Consider the following 26,998-nt stretch of genomic DNA (forward strand, 5'->3'; position numbering starts at 1 on the left):
GGGAAGATCCCACATGCCACGGAGCAACTAAGCCCGCGAGCCACAACTACTGAAGCCCTCGTGCCTAGAGCCCGTGCTCTGCAACAAGAGAAGCCACGACGAGAAGCCTGCGCACCACAACGAAGAGTAGCCCCAACTAACCACATATAGAGAAAGCCCGTGCATAGCAACGAAGACCCAATACAGCCAAAAATTAAAAAAAAATAAATAAAAAAAAGTAAGACGTGTAGGAAACATTTCAGTAAGGCAGAATGCTTTTAATCTCTGAAATTTATTTTAAAATACGAATTTTCCTTTACATAATTTCAGAATCTCATTGTTACTAATAAAAGAAATGCAGAAGGGCATGCCTCTTAAAAGCATTTTTTAAGGCAAAAGAATTATGGAGTCCTTACTATGTGCCGGGTATTAATTCTTACAACTAATGTGAAATATATGCTATTATTATTTTAATTTTACAGATGAGGAAAACTAAAGCAGAGAGTTACCTCTCTCTTTAGTAATTTACCCAAAGTCCCACAGTTATTCAGTAACAGTGTTAGTCAAAACTCAGATATGACTGACTCCCAAGCCTAAGTTTTCAACCACATCAGCTCTTAACTTACAAAGGTAAGTTGTCTTGACTCTACCACCAATTCTCCATATAAATTTGGTTGGCCAGGCAAGTCACTAAAACTCTCTGGACATTAGTCTCTTCTTCTATATAGTAACAAGACTTCCTTTCACCTCTGAAATTCTAGGACACTTTCCTGATTCACAAGTATGTAGTTTATGCAAAGGACTACGCAGGGCAATGTAGAAACATAAGGAAATACAATATCTTTGCTCTTTCAATCTCTTTTTCACCTTCTCAACTCACTGAAATCTAGCTTCTGCCTTCATCAATCTGCTGCGGACAGTACCCTCATTAAGGTTACTTGGTCTTTTTTATGGGTCAAACCTCAATTTCATTTTATTCAGCCTCTCAGAGGCAACTGGTACCCTTTCTAGGAACCTCTTTGTACTCTGTGACATCAAGCTCTCCTGGTTTTCCTACACCTCTGATTACCTCCTTTGTTGGCTCTACCTCTTTCACTTGACCCTCAAGTGGTCAATGTTACAATGTACAGCACGGTGACTATAGTTAATAATACTGGACTGAATACTGGAAATTTACTGAAAGAGTAGATTTCAGGTGCTTTCATCACACACACAGAAAACAGTAACTATGTGATGTGTTAATTAGCTTGACTGTAGTAATATTTTCACTATGTATATGTATATCAAATCATCATGGGTACACCTTAAATGTATACATTTAAATTTTTATTTAAAATGTTGATTCTTATTGAATTCCTTAGACATTACAAAATGAGATATTCTCATTTTATCTCTTTTTAAATTTTATTTTTTTATAAGTAGGTCCTTGTTGGTTACCCACCTTAAATACAGCAGTGTGTACATGTCAATCCCAAACTCCCAATCTATCCCTCCCCCTTAAAAAGAATTTGCATATTGACAGGTTTTAAATGTCACACAGACAAATCAATTGTAACTTTTAGGGTATAATATCATAAATGTATATTCTCTTGTTTTTACTGAGAAAAAAAAAAGCCCAGTGTTCCAAAGGGTTGTTTTGTTTTGTTTTTTAACATCTTTATTGGAGTATAATTGCTTTACTATGTTGTGTTAGTTTCTGCTGTATAACAAAGTGAATCAGCTGTATGTATACATATATCCCCATAGCCCCTCCCTCTTGCATCTCCCTCCCACCCTACCTATCCCACCCCTCTAGATGGTCACAAATCACTGAGCTGATCTCCCTATGTTATGCAGCTGCTTCCCATTAGTTATCTGTTTTACATCTGGTAGTGTATATATGTCAATGCTACTCTCTCACTTCGTCCCAGCTTACCCTTCCCCCTCCCCATGTCCTCAAGTCCATTCTCTACGACTGCGTCTTTATTTCTGTCCTGCCCCTAGCTTCATCAGAACAAATTTTTTTTTTTTAGATTCCATACATATGTATTAGCATACGGTATTTGTTTTTCTCTTTCTGACTTACTTCACTCTGTATGACAGACTCTAGGTCCATCCACCTCACTACAAAATAACTCAATTTCGTTTCTTTTTATAGCTGAGTAATATTTCATTGTATATATGTGCCACATCTTCTCTATCCATTCATCTGTCGATGGACACTTAGGTTGCTTTCATGTCCTGGCTACTGTAAATAGTGCTGCAGTGAACACTGTGGTACATGACTCTTTTTGAATTATGGTTTTCTCAGGGTATATGCCCAGTAGTGAGTGGGATTGCTGGGGCATATGACAGTTCTATTTTTAGTTTTTTAAGGAACCTCCATACTGTTCTCCATAGTGGCTGTATCAATTTACATTCCCATCAACAGTGCAAGAGGGTTCCCTTTTCTCCACACCCTCTCCAGCATTTATTGTTTGTAGATTTCTTGATGATGGCCATTCTGACCCATCTGAGGTGATACCTAACTGAGGTTTTGATTTGCATTTCTCTAATGATTAGTGACGTTGAGCATCCTTTCAATCTGTTTATCTTCTTCGGAGAAATGTCTATTTAGATCTTCTGCCCATTTTTGGATTGGGTGGTTTGTTTTTTTGATATTGAGCTGCATGAGCTGCCTGTATACTTTGGAGATTAATCCTTTGACAGTTGCTTCGTTTGCAAATATTTTCTTCCATTCTGAGGGTTGTCTTTTTGCCTTGTTTATGGTTTCCTTTGCCGTGCAAAAGCTTATAAGTTTCATTAGGTCCCATTTGTTTATTTTTGTTTTTATTTCCATTTCTCTAGGAGGTGGGTCAAAAAGGATCTTGCTGTGATTTATGTCAAAGAGTGTTCTGCCTAGGTTTTCCTCTAAGAGTTTTATAGTGTCTGGCCTTACATTTAGATCTTTAATCCATTTTGAGTTTATTTTTGTGTATGGTGTTAGGGAGTGTTCTAATTTCATTCTTCTACATGTTGCTGTCCAGTTTTCCCAGCACCACTTATTGAAGAGGCTTTTTTTCCCTCCATTGTATATTCTGGCCTCCTTTATCAAAGATAAGGTGACCATATGTGTGTGGGCTTATCTCTGGGCTTTCTATCCTGTTCCATTGATCTATATTTCTGGTTTTGTGCCACTACCATACTGTCTTGATTACTGTAACTTTGTAGTATAGTCTGAAGCCAGGGAGCCTGATTCCTCCAGCTCCCTTTTTCTTTCTCATGACTGCTTTGGCTATTTGGGGTCTTTTGTGTTTCCATACAAATTGTGAAAATTTTTGTTCTAGTTCTGTGAAAAATGCCATTGGTAGTTTGATAGGAATTGCATTGAATCTGTAGATTGTTTTGGGTAGTACAGTCATTTTCACAATGTTGATTCTTCCAATCCAAGAACATGGTATACCTCTCCATCAGTTTATATCATCTTTAATTTCTTTCATCAGTGTCTTATAGTTTTCTGCCTACAGGTCTTTGGTCTCCTTAGGTAGGTTTATTCCTAGGTATTTTATTCTTTTTCTTGCAGTGGTAAATGGGAGTGTTTCCTTAATTTCTCTTTCAGATTTTTCATCATTAGTGAATATGAATGCAAGAGATTTCTGTGCATTAATTTTGTATCCTGCTACTTTAGCAAATTCATTGATAAGCTCTAGTAGTTTTCTGGTAGCATCTTTAGGATTCTCTATGTATAGTATCATGTCATCTGCAAACAGTGACAGCTTTACTTCTTCTTTTCCGATTTGGATTCCTTTTATTTCTTTTTCTTCTCTGATTGCTGTGGCTAACACTTTCAAAACTATGTTGAATAACAGTCGTGAGAGTGGGCAACCTTGTCTTGTTCCTGATCTTAGAGGAAATGGTTTCAGTTTTCACCACTGAGAATGATGTTGGCTGTGGGTCTGTCATATATGGCCTTTATTATGCGGAGGTAGGTTCCCTCTATGCCTACTTTCTGGAGAGATTTTATCATAAATTGGTGTTGAATTTTGTTGAAAGCTTTTTCTGCATCTATTCAGATGTTCATATGGTTTTTATTCTTCAATTTGTTAACACGGTGTATCAAATTGATTGATTTGCATATATTTAAGAATCCTTGCATTCCTGGGATAAACCCCACTTGATCATGGTATATGATGCTTTTAATGTGCTGTTGGATTCTGTTTGCTAGTATTTTGTTGAGGATTTTTGCATCTATGTTCATCAGTGATATTGGCCTGTAGTTTTCTTTCCTTGTGACATCTTTGTCTGGTTTTGGTATCAGGGTGATGGTGGCCTCGTAGAATGAGTTTTGGAGTATTCCTCCCTCTGCTATATTTTGGAAGAGTTTGAGAAGGATAGGTGTCAGCTCTTCTCTAAATGTTTGATAGAACTCGTCTGTGAAGCCATCTGGTCCTGGGCTTTTGTTTGCTGGAAGATTTTTAATCACAGTTTCAATTTCATTGCTTGCGATCGGTCTGTTTATATTTTCTATTTCGCCCTGGTTCAGTCTCGGAAGGTTGTGCTTTTCTAAGAATTTGTCCATTTCTTCCAGGTTGTCCATTTTATTGGCATATAGTTGCTTGTAGTAATCTCTCATGATCCTTTGTATTTCTGCAGTGTCAGTTGTTACTTCTCCTTTTTCTTCTAATTCTGTTGATTTGAGTCTTCTCCCTTTTTCTCTTGATGAGTCTGGCTAATGGTTTATCAATTTGGTTTAGCTTCTCAAAGAACCAGCTTTTATAGTTTTATTAATCTTTGCTATTGTGTTCATTTCTTTTTCATTTATTTCTGATCTCATCTTTATAATTTCTTTCCTTCTGCTAACTTTGGAGTTTTTTTGTTCTTGTTCCTCTAATTGCTTTAGGTGTAAGGGTAGGTTGTTTATTTGAGATTTCTCTTGTTTCTTGAGGTAGAATTGTATTGCTATAAACTTCCCTCTCAGAACTGCTTTTGCTACATCCCATAGGTTTTGGGTCATTGCGTTTTCAATGTCATTTGTTTCTAGGTATTTTTTGTTTTCCTCTTTGATTTCTTCAGTGATCTCTTGGTTATTAAGTAGTGTATTGTTTAGCCTCCATGTGTTTGTATTTTTTACAGTTTTTTTCCTGTAATTGATATCTAGTCTCATAGCATTGTGGTCGGAAAAGATACGTGATATGATTTCAATTTTCTTAAATTTACCAAGGCTTGATTTGTGACCCAAGATATGATCTATCCTGGAGAATGTTCCATGAGCACTTGAGAAGAAAGTGTATTCTGTTGTTTTTGGATGGAATGTCCTATAAGTATCAATGAAGTCCATCTTGTTTAATGTATCATTTAAAGCTTGTGTTTCCTTATTAATCTTCTGTCTGGATGATCTGTCCATTGGTGAAAGTGGGGTGTTAAAGTCCCCTACTATGTGTTACTGTCAATTTCCCCTTTTATGGCTGTTAGCATTTTCCTTATGTATTGAGGTGCTCCTATGTTGGGTGCATAAATATTTACAATTGTTATATCTTCTTGGATCGATCCCTCGATCATTATGCAGTGTCCTTTTGTCTCTTGTAATAGTCTTTGTTTTAAAGTCTATTTTGTCTGATATGAGAATTGCTACTCCAGCTTTCTTTTGATTTCCATTTGCATGGAATATCTTTTTCCATCCCCTCACTTTCAGTCTGTATGTGACCCTAGGTCTGAAGAGGGTCTCTTGTAGACAGCATATATATGGGTCTTGTTTTTGTGTCCATTCAGCCATTCTATGTCTTTTGGTGGGAGCATTTAATCCATTTACATTTAAGGTAGTTATCGATATGTATGTTCCTATTACCATTTTCTTAATTGTTTTGGGTTTGCTATTGTAGGTCTTTTCCTTCTCTTGTGTTTCCTGCCTAGAGAAGTTCCTTTAGCATTTGTTCTAACGCTGGTTTGGTGGTGCTGAATTCTCTTAACTTTTGCTTGTCTGTAAAGGTTTTAATTTCTCCATCAAATCTGAATGAGATCCTTGCTGGGTAGAGTAACCTTGGTTGTAGGTTTTTCCCTTCCATCACTTTAAATATATCATGCCACTCCCTTCTGGCTTGCAGATTTTCTGCTGAAAGATCAGCTTTTAACCTTATGGGGATTCCCTTGTATGTTATTTGTTGCTTTTCCCTTGCTGCTTTTAATATTTCTTCTTTGTATTTAATTTTTGATATCTTGATTAATATGTGTCTTGGCGTGTTTCTCCTTGGATTTATCCTGTATGGGACTCTCTGTGCTTCCTGGACTTGACTATTTCCTTCCCCATATTAGGGAAGTTTCCAACTATAATCTCTTCAAATATTTTCTCAGTCCCTTTCTTCTTCTCTTCTTCTTCTGGGACCCCTATAATTCGAATGTTGGAGCGTTTAATGTTGTCCCAGAGGTCTCTGAGACTCTCAATGATTTTCATTCTTTTTCCTTTATTCTGCTCTGTGGTAGTTATTTCCATTATTTTATCTTCCAGGTCACTTATCCATTCTTCTGCCTCAGTTAGTCTGCTACTGATTCCTTCTAGAGAATTTTAAATTTCATTTATTGTGTTGTTCATCAGTTTGTTTGCTCTTTAGTTCTTCTAGGTCATTGTTAAACATATCTTGTATTTTCTCCATTCTATTTCCAAGGTTTTGGATCATCTTTACTATCATTACTCTGAATTCTCTTTCAGGTAGACTGCCTATTTCCTCTTCATTTTTTTGGTTTGGTGGGTTTTCACCTTGCTCCTTTCTCTGCTGCATATTTCTCTGTCTTCTCATTTTGCTTAACGTACTGTGTTTGGGGTCTCCTTTTCACAGGCTGCAAGTTCGTAGTTCCTGTTGTTTTTGATGTCTGCCCCCAGTGGGTGAGGTTGGTTCAGTGACTTGTGTAGGCTTCCTGGTGGAGGGGACTGGTGCCTGTGTTCTGGTGGGTGGGGCTGGATCTTGTCTTCCTGGTGGGCATCCAGAGATGCGTCCGGTGGTGTGTTTTGGGGTGTCTGTGAACTTAGTATGATTTTAGGCAGCCTCTCTAATGGGTGAGCTGTGTGCCTGTCTTGCTAGTTGTTTGGCATGGGGCGTCCAGCACTGGAGCTTGCTGGCCGTTGGATGGAGCTGGGTCTTAGCGTTGAGACAGAGATCTCTGGGAGAATTCTCGCCAATTGATACTACGTGTGGCTTGAGGTCTCTGGTGGTCCAATGTCCTGAACTCGGCTCTCTCACCTCAGAGGCTCAGGCCTGACACCAGGCCGGAGCACCAAGACCCTGTCAGCAACACAGCTCAGAATAAAAGGGAGAAAAAAGAAAGAAAAAATAATAATAAAAAAATTTTAAAAAATAGATTATTAAAATAAAAAAGATTAAAATAAAAAAATAAAAAATAATAATAAAAAAAGAAGAGAGCAACAAAACCAATAAACAAATCCACCAATGATAACAAGTGCTAAAAACCATACTAAGATAAACATAAAAATCAGAAACAAGTCAGTTGCAGACAGCAAACCCCAAGTCTACAGTTGCTCCCAAAGTCCATCGCTTCAATTTTGGGACAATTTGTTGTCTATTTAGGTATTCCACAGATGCAGGGTACATCAAGTTGATTGTGGGGATTTAATCCTCTGCTCCTGAGGCTGCATGGAGAAATTTCCCTTTCTCTTCTTTGTTTGCACAGCTCCTGGGGTTCAGCTTTGGTTTTGGCCCCGCCTCTGCATATAGGTCACCCTCAGGCATCTGTTCCTACCCAGACATGAGAGGATTAAAGCAGCAGCTGATTAGGGGGCTCCTGCTCACTCATGCCACGGGGAGGGAGGGGTATGGTAGTTATCATTGGAATGCGGGATGAGCCTGTGGCGGCAGAGGCCAGCATGACATTGCAACAGCCTGAGGTGCGCTGTGTGTCGGGACCCTGGCAGTGGCTCCTGGGCCGGGGGGGGTTGGGGGGGCCGTGTGTGGATAGTGACCTGTGCGTTTCATGCCCGTCTCTGGTGTCCGAGCTAATAGCCGTGGCTCGCACTGTCTCTGGACCTCATTTAGCCAGCGCTCTGCCTTCTGTGTGCAGACAGGGAGGGAATCCCCTCCCCTGGTGCAGCCCGAAACAATGGTTTCTTGCCTCTTAGGCATGTCCAGACTTTTTCCCGGACTCTCTCCTAGCTAGCTGTGGTGCACTAGCCCCCTTCAGGCTGTGTTCATGCAGCCAACCCCAGTCCTCTACCTGGGATCTGACCTCTGAAGCCCGAGCATCAGCTCCCAGCCCCAACCCGCCCCGGCGGGTGAGCAGACAAGCCTCTCAGGCTGGTGAGTGCTGGTTGGCACCAATTCTCTGTGCAGGAATCTCTCCACTTTGCCCTCTGCACCCCTGTTGCTGTGCTCTCCTTCATGGCTCCGAAGCTTCCCCCATGCCCACCCATGTCTCTGCCAGTGAAGGGGCTTCCTAGTGAGTGGAAACTTTTCCTCCTTCACAGCTTCCTCCCAGAGGTGCAGGTCCCGTCCCTATTCTTTTGTCTGTTTTTTCTTTTGCCCTACCCAGGTATGTGGGAATTTTCTTGGCTTTTGGGAAGTCTGAGGTCTTCTGCCAGCATTCAGTAGGTGTTCTGTAGGAGTTGTTCCACATGTCGATGTATTTTTGATGTATTTGTGGGGAGGAATGTGATCTCCACATCTTACTCCTCCGCCATCTTGAAGGTCCCCCCCAAGGGTTGTATCTTTGGTTATCATAATGGTCTATGCTATCTCTGTGCCAGTTCATCTATTCCCACATTTCTAGTACTACCTATAACCTGACAACTACCAAATCCACATCTTTAGCCCAACCTACTTGTTAAGCCTCAGATATCATTAATGTCAGCACATTCCAAAGTGAACTTATCTACCCCTACCCCGTGACACAAACCTACTCATTATCTTTCCTGCAAAATCTGCTCATGTTCCAAGTTGCCTGTCTTGGTTAAGGACTTACTACGTACTCTGAGGACCAGGCCATACACTGAGGAATCATTGTAGACAATTCCTTCTTTTTACTCCATTTCTACCCCTTTCTACTTAGTGGGTCACAAGTACCATGGATTATTTATGAAAGTTATTTTACTTCAGTCTGAGTCTCATATCTTGCCTAAGCAAATGCAAAAATCCCTAGGTCTAGGCTCATACTCCTCTAATCCATCATCCATAATTAAATCTTTCTAAAACATGTATCTATTGATGTTTTTCCTCTACTTTAAACCAATAATGGCTCCACGCTACCTTGAGGATAAAAATCCAAATTTAAACATGGTATATAAGAGTCTTCATAATCTGATATTTGTCTGATTCACTACACCTGTTCACTCACCACTTAACTTTGATCCAGTCATATTAAATCTCTCCCAATTCCACTGGCAGTGATGATTCAATGAGAAAATAAATGTAAAGTACTCAGTAGAGTATCTGGCACATACTAAGCACTTAAAAACGATAGTTCACTATGTGTTCCAAGATTCTAGGCCTGTGGACAACATAATGGTCTATTTAGAAGTGCTCCATAACACTCTTACCCAGGGGCCTGGTGAACTCCTAATCAATTAAAACCCAGCTCAAGTACACCTCTCTGCAGCTTTCTTTGACCCACTCAAGCAATTCATTAATCATCATTTATCTCATCATCATATAACTGGTTTTTACCTGTATGACTGCAATTATCATCTTTCGATCCAATTCTTTGTTTACATGTTTAAGTTCACCACTAGAATGCGGTCCTCAAGCATAGTGACTACTTCTTAGTCATCTTTGTATTTTCTACTGCCTGATATGGTAGATTTGTGATAAAAGTTTGTTGAAATTACTATCTCTTAATACAAAATGTAATTCACTTGAGGAAAAAAGCGCTAGGGTAGGATCAGAAGTGATTGGCTATCTCAACCTATTTGGAAAAGGTTAACCATTAAAAGAGTCACACTAGGCCCTACGGAGCAGAGCCAATTTCTTTTTTTAACAAATAGGAGGTAATATGTGAATCCATGAGGAAAAGTTAATTGTTTTCCATTGCTACTAAATATTTGCCTTTTGACTTTTTCCCCTTCTGTAAAAACAAAAACCAAAAAAAACAAAAAAACAGATTTTTTAAAAAGTTGTTTCAACTTTTTGTTGAGAAATAACACCTAAATAGGAAACAAAGGGGCAATATCTATAAGTAAGTTTTGTGTAGAAATATTTCAGTTTGAACAGCATGAAGCAAATACTAGAAGCAAAATGTACCAAACTCCATAAATGGCCAGTTTACATGCTTAATCTGTTAGAAATAAAATATGACTTACTGTGGTTACTATTAAACTGAACAGAACTAAAGTAAAAAGCAGATGGTAGTTTACAGAGTTCTTTGTCTTGAAACATTCAAACCTTAAAAAGAAAAAAGAGAGAGAGAAAGAAACTTGTTTTAGAATACATAACTAGGAAAACAAATAGAACACTGTTTTACCACTCGTATACATGCCCCTGGGTCTAGTGATGCCCACCATTTCCTCTCAACCACACACTCATCTTAGAGAACCCACATTGCCTACAGCCTCCAAGAGGCTATGGGGACCAGGAGTAGATGCCTGACTTAAACTGGGCCAGTGAGAGGCTCTCTTCTGAAAATTTGGAGTTTGGGAGCCAGAGACTGAATCAAGTGTAGAGAATCAAAGTATAAAGCCGTGTGGACTCAAGGTCTGATGCTTATATTTGGGCAACTAACTTAAAGTAGATGAGTGAGCACAGAAGTGATCTGCAGGAAGAGAAAAAGAAAGCAGATACAAAGACTTGAAGCCATGTGGAGAGGAAGGAATAGAGAAAAGAGGGAGGGAGAGAGAAGTTGCCCTTCCAGTTCTGGTGAGCTGGACTTCCTGCTACTGGGTGCCATATAGTTCCCTCGTGTCCTTACAGTAAATAAATCTCTCCTAAATCAACTGGCTTGAATAGGTTTCCACATCTTGGAACTCATGATCCCTGACTAACGCACACTGTCATAGAAAATATCACTCTATTACCATTGTCTCTTTGCTTATCTGTCTCCCCAACCAGACTGTGAATTTCTTGTATGCAGGGATAAAATCTTTTTTTCATATACCTAGTCACTAGGAAAGTCTGACACAGGAAACATTCAGTGAATAAGTAAATATGAACATATATTTGGCTATCAGCTAAGTATCCAACCTTTGAGCCTATGTTTTGTATAAGCAGCAGGAGAGTTCTCTCAGTTTACTAATTAATAGGAATTGGACCCTACTCCTATTTCCCTATCTGTAAAGAAAGGTGGCTGGAAAGTAACGGCGATCATATATTGAAAAGAATCAGATAACCATCACATAAAGGATTCAGAGAAGTCTTACTAGCACTAAGACCTCTTTTACCTTTAAATTCTGTGACTTGATGACTTTTTGTGTGTGTGCATGTTGTGCTTGATGGTTTTACCATGGTTTATTGCTTCATTTAATGAAATACATAACCAGACTACTTGAGAGGGATGTTTTTGGAACAAAACATTAACTGAGGTAAGAAAGCAGTCATCTTCTGCTTTCTGCTCCCCCTTTCTTGTAGTACTTGTCTGGGTACTTTTTAAGTATCTGCTCTCAGCTTTGTCTCATGCAGGTACAGGTACATCAGGACATTAGCATATCAATGCTCACTGTTACTTTATTTTTCTTTTAATAAATATAGTTTTGACAGAAAAGATAGATCAGTAAACAATGTCAAGGAGAGCAAAGACCTTAGTCTCAGTCTTGAGGATAGCTTTCAGAAAATGGTGCATGGGATTTCCTTGTTTTTGATCTTGTTTTCTAACTGCCCAAATCTGCTTGTCACAGATGCAGACTGTGATGGGCTGATGACTTATTAAGAAGAGTCATCTGAAAATATTTTTCTAGATCAGGGGTAGCAAACTACAGTGTAGGAAGCAATTTCTCAACCTAAGCCTGTTTTTGTAAATAAAATTTACTGGAAGACAGTCACACCCATTGGTTTACATATTATCTATGGCTGCTTTCACACTACAACAGCAGAGTTGAAGACTTGCAACAGAGACCACAGGCCCAGAGAGCCTAAAATAATTACTGTCTGGTCCTTTACAGAAGAAGTTTCTGATGAGCTCTTTTCAATAATATATTTTTTTCAAACTATTTTTATTTTTACATATCTTTAGAAGATATTCTTGAGCTAGCAATGATGATCCTGTTAAAAAGAATCAGATAACCATCACATAAGAGGTTCAGAGAAGTCTCAAGAATTAACACTAGAAAACAGAAGGTATATTTTAAAAGTTAAGTTTATTAAACCTGTAGTTCAATTTCCAACTCTGACACTTACTAACTGCATGACCTTAAGCAAGTCACCTAAGCATAAGCTCTGCTTATATTCTTAGATAAAATGGGGACAATACCTATTTATCTTGCACAACTGTGAGAATTTAGAAATGACTTCGTGTGCCGCCCAGCACAATTACAGGTACAAAGTAGAGAAATGTTATTATGGCATAATATATAAAATCTTTACCTAAATTTTTATATATTCATAACTCAAGGAAAGGCAAATTGTGTAAGTTAGTTAATCTTACTTAATTTAAGTAAGATTCTATCTAAATTGGCTATAAGGTTTTGAGATCAAACAAGTTCATAAACAATATTATTATAACTTCCCAGAAATTATACTCTACATTGAAATCACAAAAGTTACAATCTTCTACACTGTTACAATCTCCCAGTAATATCACTGGATTAGTTATATTACATAATTCCCTATGAAGCAAACATGAATTTAAAAATATATCAAGCACATGAATTTTAAACATAAATACTTACATGCAGTATACAAATATACAACAGCTGTAAATCATTGGGAGTTCATCCAATAGCTGTAAGAAACAAAGGTAACAGGACTTGAATATTGTAGAGCTGCAATTATTATGCAAATCCAAAATAAAACATCAGAATGATTAAGATGGTCACCTCTTATTATCTGATATCTTTTACTAATTCTCATATATTTATCATCATCTAATTTATTCTCAGTGTGTATATTTAGTTTATTGTTTTTGAACAAAGAAGCTTATCCACCCATCTGTCCTAATCTATACACCTAAGTAGGATGCCTGACTTACTGGTCAGCTTGGATCATTCAGTATCATAAACCATGATAACATGCCTCCAGGAAACAATGATGTCCACCATCTACAGGTGATAGGTCCTATCAGTATTCTTTTGCATTTTCCCCCCATCCTATAGCACCTAAGATAAATAAAATGTTCAGTCATATACATAAAAAGAGATAGTAATGGTTGGGGAAGTCACTTAATCTAAGTGATGTCTAAGTATGTCTCTGAAAAATAATAATATTATTAGCAATAATAACAACTATAGTTATTACATATTAAACTACAAGCTGGACACTAAGTGTCCAGCTAAGTGTTGTGATAGGTTATTTCTAATACTTAAACCAATCCTATAGAATTTATTCACTAGATATGCATTTGATGAATTGTTTAATAATATATCTACTATGTACCAGGCAACGTTAGGGGCTGAGGATACGATAAAAACAAGACATAATCACTGCCCTCAGGGAATTCACAGTCTAGTGAGGTAGAGGGAATGAAAAACATGTGATTAAATACACAGTAAAGATTCCAAAAATGAGGGCACAAAGAAGCCAGAAAAGGTGGTGGCAGGAAATGAAATGATGGCAGAGAAAGGCATTCTAGGAAGAAGGAAGAGAATTTATGCAAAGTGATATATTCTAGTAAATTACTGGAATAATGAAAATGACAGCGTTTGTGCAAGGTCTTATGATTACATGTTTCACATTTATTATTTCATTTAAATTTTCACAATTCTAAGGCAGGAACTATTATCTACATTCCAAGATGAGAACACTGAGGCTTAGAAGGTTTAAGTAACTTTTTTTTTTCCCACATCTTTATTGGAGTATAATTGCCTTACAATGGTGTGTTAATTTCTGCTGTACAACAAAGTGAATCATCTATATGTACACATATATCCCCATATTCCCCCCCTCTTGAGCCTCTGAAGATCACATGCTAATATGTAACAGAGCCAGATTTTGAACGGACTCTATATTATGTTGCCTCCAAAACCATTCACTTGAATCACCTATAAATGTTCAAAAAAACTGGTATAATATCGTGACTTACTGCAGGTAAATCTACCACAGTTTTATGATATACAGAAGATTCCTTTACTTAAAGTTTTGAACCAGGATCTACTGACTTTACATTAAACATCTTTAGATGGTTCTTTTGTGTTTCTATATAAATTTTAAAATTTTTTGTTCCAGTTCTGTGAAAAATGCCACTGGTAATTTGATAGGGATTGCACTGAATCTATAGATTACCTTGGGTAGTATGGTCATTTCTAACAGTATTGTTTCTTCCAATCCAAGAACATGGTATATCTTTCCATCTGTTTGTGTCATCATTAGTTTCTTTCATCAGCATCTTATAGTTTTTGGAGTACAGGTCTTTTGCCTCCTTAGGTAGGTTTATTCCTAGGTATTTTATTCTTTTTGATAAGATGGTAAATGGGATTGTCTCCTTAATTTCTCTTTTTGATACTTCACTGTTAGTGTATAGAAATGCAACAGATTTCTGTATATTTATTTTGTATCCTTCAACTTTACCAAATTCATTGATGAGCTCTAACAGTTTTCTGATGTTGCTTTAGGATTTTCTATGTATAGTATATCATGTCATCTGCAAACAGTCAACATGTGATTTTTGAGGGGACACAATTCAGTCCACAGAAGTGTGGCAGTGTGTTTCAAAATATAAATTTTATTATTATTCAAGTATGGTGAAGCCAACAGATCAGGAGATGATTGCCACTGAAAAGGAATTCCCTGGCGGTCCAGTGGTTAGGACTCCATGCTTCCACTGCTGGGGGCCCAGGTTCGATCCCTGGTCAGGGAACTAAGATCCCGTAAGCCATGCGGCATGGCCAAAACAAATAAACAAGGAAATAAACAAAATAGGAGGTAAAAATTAAGGGGGAACTTTCCCCCTTAAAAAAAGAAAAAGTGTGTTATTCACAGTTCCCAAGAGGAGGCGGTACGCCATGCCATGCAGGACAGCATAGGAAAGCACCAGGGTCAGTGAGGAGGCAGAAGGAGGAAGAGGAAAAGTGTGGGCAAGACCCTTTATTGCGGTTTCCTTAAGAAAGGCAAGGCAAGGGAGGGTAAGCAGGTTTAGAACTGGCTAATTTGAATAACTTCAGGCGGCCCTGGGGTACAGGAACTATCTTTAGTTATCTGGTACCTGGCTCTGGGGTGATTAGAGCAGAGGAATACTGCCTCCTGGAGTGTAAGATGTGGTTTAGAGAATGGGCTCTGGATTGGTTAGTTTGCATATGAAAGGCACAGACCAGGTTGAGCTGTTTGCTATACCTAAGAACTGGCTATCCCTGGGAGGGGCAGTCTCTCACTAATCAGCGAGGACCCAGATGCTAGAACATCAAGAATACATAAGGTAATATAGTTGTTATGAACTGAATGCTTGTGTCAGACACAAATTCATACGTTGAAGGTCTAACCCGCAATCTGATGGTATTTGTAGATGGGTCCTTTGGGAGGTAATTAGGGTTAGACGAGGTCATGAGGGTAGGGCCCTCACGATGGGATTAATGCCCTTCTAAGAAGAGACACCAGAGAACTTGTGAGAAGGTAGCTGCCTGCAAGCCAGGAAGAGCTCTCACCAGACCTGACCATGCTGGTACCCTGATCTCGGACTTCCAGCCACCAAACTATGAAAAAAATAAATGTCTATTGTTTAAGCCACCTACTCTATGGTATTTTGTTATGGCAGCCCGAGATGACCAATACAGTAGTAAACATTTGGTGCCAGATCAGGTACGTGTGGAGAGTGCTCTGAAGGGAAAAAACATGGATGTGGGGTGACTAGCTAGGAGGTTACAGAAGTCAGACTAAGCAAAGTTGCTACTTGGATTAAGGTAACAGAATTGGGAATAGACCTCGGTGAACAGACTTGAGAAATATTCAGGAAGTAAAAGAAACAGAGATTTGTGATTGATTTGACATAAAGGTGAGGAAGAACAAACTCTCAAGGATGGCTCCCAAGCTTCTTGCCTATACACTTCAGTTGATGGTAAGCATAGTTTACTGAGATTGTGAAAACAGAGACAATTACAAGAACAATTTTCAACATGTTCGGTTTGAGGTACCTGTGAGACAGTCAAGTGGAAATGTCAATCAGACAACTAGAAATACAGATTTGTAGCTGAGAAGAAAGGTCTGGACTCCAGATGTTGGCTGCTTTTCTGTTTATTTGTTTAAAGAAACTAAATTGAATTAAGCATATGTTAAAATGGCAGGGATTTTAAAAGCTGGTTAATATAAATACAAAAGTCTCATTTCAAACCGTAACTAGCAAAATTATGACTGGTAAAAGAACACAGAGTTCTACAGTGGGGTGGGGTATGTGTTTGAAGATGAGTCTGGAGAGGTAGGCAGAGGCCAGATCACAAAGCCTGTGGTTTAAATTCATGCGCTTGAGCTCTGGGAAGTATTAAAGAGGTTTAAAAAGTGACATGCCATCTGAAGAGCAGGGACTGTATTTATGCATCTCATCCCCAACACTCGTACAAAGCCTAGGAAACATTGCTAAAAGAATGAAAACAGGATGAGTATTTCTATTCCAGTGTCACAAAAAGATAGGGGAGGCAGGGACACCAATTAGGAACCAGTTACAGGAATCTGGGTTGAAGATGATGGATTAAGGCAGTGGCAGTGGAGACAGCTAGAGGTAGACGTATTTAAGAGTTATTACAGAAGTTGAATCAAGAGGTTTTAGAGTTTGTAGAGGTGAAAAAAGTAGGAGAAATCAGATGAATCATAGGTTTTTGGTTTGGGCTTTGGGTGTAAGGTGGTTTCATTTACTGAGATAGGGAGCAAAGGAGAAAGACGGGTAGTATTTATAACCAGAACATCTGCTGTTAGCATTATAAAGTCTGACTTAGCTTACATTACCTAACATTTAAGCTATTTTGGTTTTTGTATTATAAATAAAGTTATAAGTGAACAAAATAGTTTTTTGGTTTTATTTTCTAGGATAAATATATTTATTTTTACTTACGAGAAATACATGAATACATTCTTTTTTTTTACTAGCATTTTTTCCTAACATCAAACATATTACATGCTCAGTATAGAATACATGGAAAAAGCAGAAAAACAGAAAGAAAAAACTAAGAAATTACCTTCAATTTTACCCTCCCTGTGATTATCAATAACTGTATATATCAGTTAGTGAAAGCAAAAAAGAATGAGTTGAATGAGTGAATAGATGAAAAGAAAATCTGGGAGAAGTCTCCTAAAAACTTAAAGTTCCTACCACCATCAACGCAAGATAAAATCCTAAAACAGATAAAGGCAAAAGAATACAAAACAAAATGTGGGTCCTAATCTTGTCCCTAACTTCTAGTCAGATCACTTTCCCTCTCTTGGGCTATTCTTCCATTTATAAAATTTATAGATTTGGACTAAATTTCAAAAATCTCTTTTAATATTAAAGTTCTATGATTCTAAATTGTTCTTTGGTACCTTTTACCCCTTATGTGAAGGCCGTCTGCTCACTACTGTTATCTCTACCCCTTCTCTAATGTTGTCCTCAATCTCACTCCCAAATGTATTGCTCTTGGCTGGTTGCCACAAGAATGTGACACATTAATCAAGAGAAAGGAGTTAGTAATAGCTTACAATGTTACCCTCCACAGGGGCACACATAATTTAACACTACTTACAGGAATGAATCACTAACAATGAATCAATAATGGTGGTTTCAAACATTCTGACTGAAGAAAAAGGAAGGAAACTAACATTTATTAAACACTTATTTAATAGATCCTATTAAATAAGGATGTCCTTTCACATATGCCAATCAACTGATCCTCATAATACTCCTACAGGCATATCAGACCCATTAGACAGATGAGAAAACTAAGGCTCAGCAAGATTAAGTGGCATGTCTATGCTCAAATAGTCAGTAAAGTGATAGAATAAGAACTGGAACTCATGCAGCAGCCACCCAGGAACAATAAATCTGATGAAAATACCATTCAAGCTCCAAATCATTCTGAAGACAGAACTGTCAATATCTGCTTGTGCTCAGTTTAGGCAGGAATAAAAAACAGGCCTCCAATTTCTCTACAGCTACAACAAGCCAAGTTCAGGCTGGTGAAATGGTTCACTGGCCACCAGAGGCAGGTAAGTGGCAACATTGCCATTTCTTACTTTGCTTCAGTGATTGTGCGTAACAAATGATGGCCTAACATTGTTGAGTCAAATTTATCCTGAAAGGAGACAAGACAGGGAACCTGCAAGGGATATCCATAATCATGTTATGTTTAGATTAAAGAAATGGAGAAGCTATTTAAAGAAATCCTTCGATACTGATGATTCTCCCCTCCTCCTCAATCACTGGGAAAATGGGTCACGTGTCATTTCTGCCATGTTAGGCAAGCACATAAAACCACCATCGTGTAGGCCAAAAGGGGAATGAAATAAGGCATGTGTAAAATTTATCCATGAAGTTCATAAAGCAGTATGATAATAATGATAAAGCATAGTGTCAAAGATCTCAGGATCAAAGGCCATCTTGTCCATCCAAATGCTATGCTATCTTGGTGACAATCTTGCCAAGTATTAAGTTTACATGCAAATCAAAGTGTGTCCCACCTCTGCTCAAAATACAGGTTAAAATAATGGTTCACAGGGGATAAAGTCCATGAGGCTTTGATGCGCCTGTGGTTAGTTCCCCAAACCACATCTCCTGCCACTTAGTTCATTGCCTGCCTGCTCAACAATGTAACAAATGTTAGCTATTATTACTGGTAGAACTGTCACCATCATCACCACATCCTCCCACTCCAAGGCTACAACCATAATGTACTACCTGCAGGGCTCTGAGAAGCCAAACATACTCTCACAACTCTGCGGGTTCTAGTTGGCCTGGCAAATTCCTATTCATCTTTGACAATGCAATTCAAACATGTGTCTGAGTCTTCTGTGTGAAACCCCTTTTCTGACCTCCCCGTCCTAATAATCACTTTCTCTTTGCAATCACTGTATTCACTAGCGTATTATCTTCATTCCTAGACCATAGATTCCTTGAAAGAAGGATTATATAATCTTTACCTATGCATAGCTATTACCCAGATACCAAAAACCATTTTATTGAACTAATGAAAGTGTTTGTCTAGCCTATGCTTGGGTACCTCCAGGGACAGAGGACTCCAGATCTTCTAAGGCAGGCCTTACTATCTACGGGCTCAGAAAATTATTCCCTATGTTGAGCAAGATGTCTCTTAGTCTTTAACCCCACTAGGACCACAAAGAATAAACCTGGTCCTCTTCGACGTGTCAACCCTTAAATACTGATTTGTAAAACATTTATGTTGTGTTATATGCCAGACCCATGGGAAAAGTAGAGGATACGCCAAGGTCAAGCAGAGAGAGTCCCTGCTCCTTGGGAACTCACATTCTGATAGAGTAATCAGACACATAAATATACATAAAATAACACTGATAAGGGCAAGTAATAGTGATACATGAAGCATGATATGGAAGAACACATGAGGGGTACATATGCCACCCTGGGGCCATGGAAGGCTTCCTAGAAGAGCTGCCACTCTGCCTGAGAGTTTAAAGGACGAACTAGAATGGAGAGAAAGCCTGGTGTGTACAGCTGAGTGGGGGTAACTGAACATGTCTTCTCTTCTTCAAGCTAAACATTCCCAGTTCCTTCCCCTAGTCAGGTATCATGACTAGATTTTTAATTCTTTCACCATTCTGGGGTCTCTTATTTGAGTACATAGCCAGGTCAGGCCTTAGACCTGAATGCAATATTCCTGTCATGATCTGATCAGTGCACAGCAGGGGAGTCTATCCCCCCCGCCCCGCCTCACTCAGATGCCCAGTCTTGCCTGACAGCTTGTCTCAGCACATTGATCCAGCTGTTTCCTCATGTATGGAAGAGACACACACTAACTTCCAGGGTAAACATTTTAGGACTAATGGACGGCAAGAATGATCCTTGAGATTTTAAAATTGAAGTCTTAGAAAACATGTGTTAAGGGAATGTCAGAGAATACTGCATGCACAGAATTAGACTAGAAGCTTTGTAAATTTTTCTGGTTATTTGTCACTGTATAAAAAACCACCCCAAAACTCAGCAGCTTAAAATAGCAGTATTTACTTTACTCATTAATGTGTGTTTAAAGCAGGGTTGGGAAGGGAAGGTCCATCTCTACTTCACTCACTGTGAGCTGGGATAGCTCAAAGGCTGGGAACTGGAATCATCTAAAGATTCACCCACTCAAATTTTTGGCGGTTGATGCTGGCTGAAGTCTGGGGATTTCAGTGAGGTGTAGCAAGAACACTTACACATGGCTCTTCCAAGTGGCTTCTTTACAATATGGTGCTGGGTTCTGAGGGTAAATGTCCCAGGAAGACTAGGCAGAAGCTGTACTGCTTTTTATGACTCAGTCTTGGATGTCATATAGCTTCAGGTCTACTATAGTCACAATCCTGCCCAGATTCAAGGGCAACAAACAAGAGATTCCACCTCTTGAGGAGAGTCAGTGTCACCTTGTAAGAAAAGCAGGTGGGATGGGATATATGGATGTGAACATCTTTGGAAAATAAAATAATCTTGCCACATAAATAAAACTCAAAACTGAGTTAAATGGCCCCAACAATAGGAGGCAGTCTGCTTTAGGATGAAGGGTATTCTGATTAGCTTATTAGTATTACTATTCCTCCAAAGAAACTTTGGAGTCTTTTAAAGTCTCCTTTCTTTACAACAAACATAAACATGTATTTTCTTTATCATAAAAGTACTTCATATTTATTGTAGAAAACTTGCTAAATATAGAAATGCAGAGAGAAAGAAATATAATTGCCTGTAACCCCACAAACCAGGGGTAACTACAATTTAATATTTCAATAGAACTCTTTAGTCATTCACTCGTGTGATTAATTAAATGCCCTTCCTTCCTCCCTTTCTTCCTCCCTTCCATGTATGTTTTTATTGTGCATATGTCAGCACTATTTTATATGCTAAGATAGAGCAGTATTTAAGAGAGGTAAGATACCTGCTCTCAAGTTTACATTCTAGTAGGGGAAAGTTCAAATAAGATAATTTTGAATAGCAATAAGTGCTATGAAAAACATAAAGTAAAAGCAATTCACGGAAGGGATTGCTTTACATAAAATGGTCAGAGAAAGCATGTCTGAATAGATGTCATTTGTATTGAAGAGTGAGAAGGGACCAGACATGCAAAAATTTGCGATAAAAGTATTGCAGGCAGAGGAAATAGCAATTACAAAGGCCATGAGGTCTTGTCTGAAGAACAACAAGGCCAGTGTGGCTAGAGTGTAGTGAACAATGCAAAGGAATTGTAAAAACTGAAGCTGCAGAACTAGAGCTGGATTGGATCATGTAGGCCACGGTAAAGAATCTGGATTTCACTTTAATGCAAATGGATGCCTCGGAGAGTGGTTTTTTTCTTTTTTAATTTTATTTATTTTTGGCTGCATTGGGTCTTCGTTGCTACGGGAGGGCTTTCTCTAGCTATGGCGAGCAGGGGCTACTCTCTGTTGTGGTGTGTGGGCTTCTCCTTGCAGTGGCTTCTCTTGTTGTGGAGCATGGGCTCTAGGTGTGCGGGCTTCAGTAGCTTCAGCACGCAGGCTCAGTAGTTGTGGCTCGCAGGCTCTAGAGCACAGGGTCAGTAGTTGTGGCGCACCGGCTTAGTTGCTCCGCGGCATGTGGGATCTTCCTGGACCAGGGAGGGCTCGAACCCGTGTCCCCTGCATTGGCAGGTGGATTCTTATCCACTGCACCACCAGGGAAGTCCCTCTTGGAGAGTTTTAAGCAGGAGAATGACATGACCTGATTTAACGTTTCAAAGATCACCTTGGCTGATTGCAGAGGCAACAGCTGACTACTGCAGTAGTCAAGAAATGGGATGGTGATGCCTTACACTAAGGTAGGAGTAGTAAAAACAGGGAGAGTAGGCAGACCCAGGTATATTTTAAAAGTAAAACCAGAAGAACAGATTAAATGTGAGGGATGAGGGAAAGAAAGAAATCAGGGATGAGTCTAGGTTTTTGGCTTCAGCAAATGGGTGGGTGATGGCATCACAGAGGAACACCAGGAAGGAACAGGTATGGGAAAAGAAATAAAGAATTATATATTGTCCATATTAAAGGTTGAGATTTCTATGATATGTCAAACATACAATTGGATATACAAATCTAGAGCTAAAAGGTTAGGTCAGAACTGAAGATAGATGTTTTGAATCATCAGTATATAGATCACGTTCAAAGCCATGAGATTATATAAGATCACCTAGGAGAGAATACAGAGAAGGTAGCCCAGGACAAAAGAGTAGCCAGTGAGGTAAGGAAGAAAGCTAGGGGAATTTCCTTTTCCATAATCAAGGAAAACTGGGAAGCCAAGACAAATGTTTCATGAAGAAAAAAGCAAACAACGTGTGGAATGCTACTGAGAGGTCAAATAAGAAGAATAGAAAAATGTGTCTATTGGATCTGGCAAGATGAAGGTCACTGTTGACCTTGACAAGCAGTTTCTGTGAAGTGAAGGGAAGAGGTGCCTAACTGGGATGGGAGGGAAAGAGAGGGAGGTGAGTGGAGAGAGAGAGGAGATAATCAAATGGTTCTGATGTGATAAGGAACTGAACTCAAGAGCTAGGGCTGGACACAAGGTCAATGGAGGAATAATTTTTAAAAGATAGGAACTGTTTGAGCATGTTTGATGCAGATGGCAGTGACTGAATGTAGTGACTTCCTAAAGACTGTGGTGGAGCAAGAGACTGCAGTGGGGTATGTAACTGTAGGAGTGAAGTCTTTGAGTAGGAGGGAGGGGATAAATTTAGAGCCCCAGGAAGGGGACACTGGCTTTCACAGGATTTGATACATTTCTTCCATAATAATAGGAGGAAGAAGGTGGTGATAGAAAGATGAGGGAGTTCTTGACTGATTCTGTCTATATTCTCATGAAATATCGAAGAAGATATCAGCAAGGAGAATGGGGTATGAGGCAAAAGAGATGTAAAAAGAAATCTAAAGAAAGGAACAGGTGTGAAATAATGATTCTGGGAAGTGAAATTATCCGGGAAATGTAATGGCACTGCCTTGTGGCACTGAGTGCTTATTTGCGATTTCTGTTCAATAATTTAAAAGTGAGATCATTTAACAAAGGAATGTAATTTCTATGAGCAATACTTCGCTACTCAGTTCGGCACAGAATAGGCAGATAATTGAGCTGGATGTGGGCTGAATATTACTCAAAAAGCAAGGGGCAAGGGCTTTAAGGATATCTGTATGGGTGGGTAAGAGTTATAATTAATTTGGGGCCATAGGTTGCAAACATTGTAAAAAGGGGAAAGAAGTGAGGCAAAATGTACTTCCTTCCAGTCTTTTCACTATTATTTATAAAATTGATATCATATTACATAAAGTTTTATGTCTCTATAACATTTTCCCATGTAAACAGTCTTCAAAATATTATTTTAATTTAGATATATCATAGTATATTTAACAATCTCCCTACTTTTTTTTTTTTCTTTTTTTGGCCATGCTGCGCAGCTTGTGGGATCTTAGTTCCCTGACCAGGGATAGAAGCTGGGCCTCGGCACTGAAAGTGCTGAGTCTTAACCGGTCCCAACGGACCGCCAGGGAATTCCCAACAATCTTCCTATTATTAAAACATTTAGATCATTTAAAAGTCTTTATCACGTGTAATGCTGTGATAAACACCCTTGTGAAAAATCTTTTCTCTGTCTCTGATTACTTTCTTAGGAAGTATTCCTACGAGTGCAATTACTGGGTCAAAGGATATGTATATTGCTTTTCTGTTTAAAAGAAAATATTAAAACAATTCCAACCTACAGAAAAGTTTGAAGTACAATACAAATAATTTTCTTCTCCCTGAACCATCTGAGTAAGCTGCTGACATGAGGTTCCATTACTCCAAAGTACTTTAGTGCATGTTTCCTTCAAGGATATTCACTCAGATTACATGCCTTGACCAAATGGGATTTATCACAGGAATCCAAGTTTGGTTCAACGTATGAAAATAAATCAACATACTAGACCTTACTAATATAATAAAGAAGAAAACCCACATGGTCATCTCGAGATGCAGAAAAAACATTTAAAAATTCCAACACATTTTCTTGATAAAAACACTCAACAAACTAGGAATAGAAGGGAACTTCCTCAGCCTAATAAAGGACATCTACACAAAGCTCCAGCTAACATTATAATTAATGGTGAAAAACTGAAAGCTTTCTTCCTAAGATCAGGAACAAAACAAGGATGTCTGCTCTCTCCACTTCTATTCAACAGTGTTCAGAATACAAATGAATGTATATGCAAAACAGAAACAGACTCACAAATATAGAAAACAACCTTGTGGTTACCGAAGAGGAGAGGAAGAGGGCTGGGACAAATCAGGGTATGGAATTAACAAACTACTATATATAAAATAGATAGGCAACAAGGATATATTGCATAGCACAGGGAATTATAGCCATTATCTTGTAATAACTTATAATGGAGTATAATCTGCAAAAATACTGAATCATTATGCTGTATACCTGAAACTAAAATAATAATGTAAATCAACTATATTTCAATTAAAAAAAAACACTGTGCTAGAAGTTCTAGTCAGGGCAGTTAGGCAAGAAAAATAAGCATAAGGCATCTAATTGCTAAGGAAGAGGTAAAACTCTCTATTTGCATATGACATGATCGTGTATGCACAAGGAAGAGGTAAAACTATCTCTATTTGCATATGACATGATCTTGTATGCACAAGGAAGAGGTAAAACTATCTCTATTTGCATATGACATGATCTTGTACACACAAAAAACCCTAACAAATCTATATACACATACACATAAAACTGTAAGAGGTAAAAAACAAGTTCAGCAAGGATACAAGAGCAATATGCAAAAATCATTGGTACTTCTATACAATAGGCATGAGAAATCAGAAAGTGAAATTAAGAAAACAATTTCATTTATAATAGCATCAAAAAGAATACTTATAAATAATGTTAACAAAAGAAGTCAAAACTATAAGACCTCACTGAAAGGAATTAAAAAGACTTGAATAAGTGGGAAGACATCCTGCGTTCATAGATTGGAGGACTTAATATTAAGATGGAAATACTCTCCAAAGTATGGATTCAATGCAATCCCTTTCAAAATCCCAGTTAACTTTTTGCAGAAATTGATAAGCTGATCCTAAAATTCATATGGACATTCAAGGGACCCAGAATAGACTAAACAGTTTTTAAAACAAAGAATAAATTTGGAGGATTCACAGCTCCCAATTTCAAAACTTACTACAAATCTACAGTAATCAAGGTACATATAGGTCAATGGAACTGAAAGTTGAACTGAGTGTCAAGAAATAAACTCATATATTTATAATTGATTGATTTTCGACAGGGGTGCCAAGACAATTCAATGAGGAAAGAACAGTTTTTTCAACAAATGACTTGGGACAACTGGATATCCACATGCAAAAGAATAAAGCTAGACCTGTACCTCACACCACATACAAAAATTAATTAAAAATGGACCAAAGACCTAAATGTAAGAGCTAAAACTATAAAGCTAACTTCTAACTATGTTAGAAGAAAACATAGGTATAAATCTTCATAACCGTGGATTAGGCAATGGTTCCTTAGATACAACATCAAAAGCAAAAGCAACCAAAGAAAAAATAGATAAAATGAACTTCAGCAAGATTGAAAACTTTTTTTTGCTTCAAAGAATGCTATCAAGAAAGTGAAAAATCAGCCCACAGAATGAAAGAAAATATTAGAAAACCATATATTTGATAAGGGTCTATATTCAGAATATGTATAGAACTCTTACCATGTAATGACAAAAAGGCAAATAACCCAATTTTAAAATAGGCAAAAGGATATGAATAGACATTTCTCCTAAGAAGGTAAACAAATGGTCAATATACACATGAAAAGATGCTCAATATCACTTATTATTGGGGAAATGCAGAACAAAACCACAATGAGATACCACATCACACCCACTAGGATGGCTATAATCAAAGGGACGGACAACAACAAGTATTGGCAAGGATATGGAGAATTGCCAGCAGGAATGTAAAACGGTGTAGCCACGTAGAAAAACAGTCTAGCAGCTCCTCAAAAGGTTAAACATAGAGTTACCCTTTGACTTAGAAATTCCACTCCTAAGTATATACCTAAGAGAACTGAAAACATACATCTACACAAAAACTTGTATATGAATGTTGATAGAAGCATTATATATAAAGGCCAAAAACTCATAAACAACCCAAATATACACTAATTAATAAATGGATATACAAAATGTGCTGTATCCAAACAATGGAATATTTCAGCCTAATTGAACCAAAAGGCCACATATCGTATGATCCATTGCCATGAAATGTCCAGAATAGGCAAATCCATGGAGAAAGAGTAGATTAGTGGTTGTCAAGGTAGAGGGATTAAGGGGAATGACTGCTAATGGGAATGGGATTTCTCTTTGGAGTGATGAAAATATTCTGGAATTAGAGAGTGGTGATGGTTCCATAATTCTGTGCGTATACTTAAAACAACTCGTATACTTTAAAAGGGTATATTTTATGATATGTGAATTATATCTTTAAAAAAAGATATTCACCTACCTATCCACAATACTACCAACAAAATCAGGAAATTAACACTGATTTATTACTATCATGTAATCCTCAGACCCCATTCAAGTTTTTCTAAGTGTCCCAATAATATAAGTATAAGCATACACACATACATACATACACACACACACACACACACACACACCCCCCACACACACAGGATCCAGCCCAGAATTACACAGTGTATTTACTTCTCATATCTTTTTAGTCTCCTTCAATCTTGAACAGTTCCTCAGTCTTTTAATTTTATGACCATGGATACTTTTGAAGACTACATGCCAGTTGTTTTGTAGAATGTCAC

At 38.1% G+C, this 26,998-nt stretch overlaps 1 protein-coding gene and 1 long non-coding RNA gene across 3 annotated transcripts in view; both read right to left on the bottom strand.

The window, feature by feature from the left end:
• Positions 1 to 26,998, bottom strand: part of ACER3 (alkaline ceramidase 3) — a 186,378-nt gene that overhangs the window by 58,927 nt on the left and 100,453 nt on the right. For both annotated transcript variants that reach the window (XR_014250236.1, XM_082410380.1), the window contains exons 4-5: positions 12,752 to 12,804; positions 10,235 to 10,316 (exon numbers count right to left, since the gene is read on the bottom strand). Coding sequence is in view for 1 of the 2 variants with exons in the window: in XM_082410380.1 (XP_082266506.1) it covers positions 10,235 to 10,316; positions 12,752 to 12,804 (135 nt within the window). In the remaining variant the exon portion in view is untranslated. The remainder of the gene's footprint in view (positions 1 to 10,234; positions 10,317 to 12,751; positions 12,805 to 26,998) is intronic.
• LOC309636821 lies at positions 199 to 10,225 on the bottom strand. Its single transcript, XR_014250244.1, has 2 exons — positions 8,469 to 10,225; positions 199 to 7,682 (listed from the first exon to the last, which is right to left on the bottom strand). It is a non-coding gene; the product is annotated as an uncharacterized lncRNA (long non-coding RNA).

Source organism: Balaenoptera physalus, assembly GCF_965194825.1.
Source record: "Balaenoptera physalus genome assembly, chromosome: 10".
NCBI classification, from domain to species: Eukaryota; Metazoa; Chordata; class Mammalia; order Artiodactyla; family Balaenopteridae; genus Balaenoptera; species Balaenoptera physalus.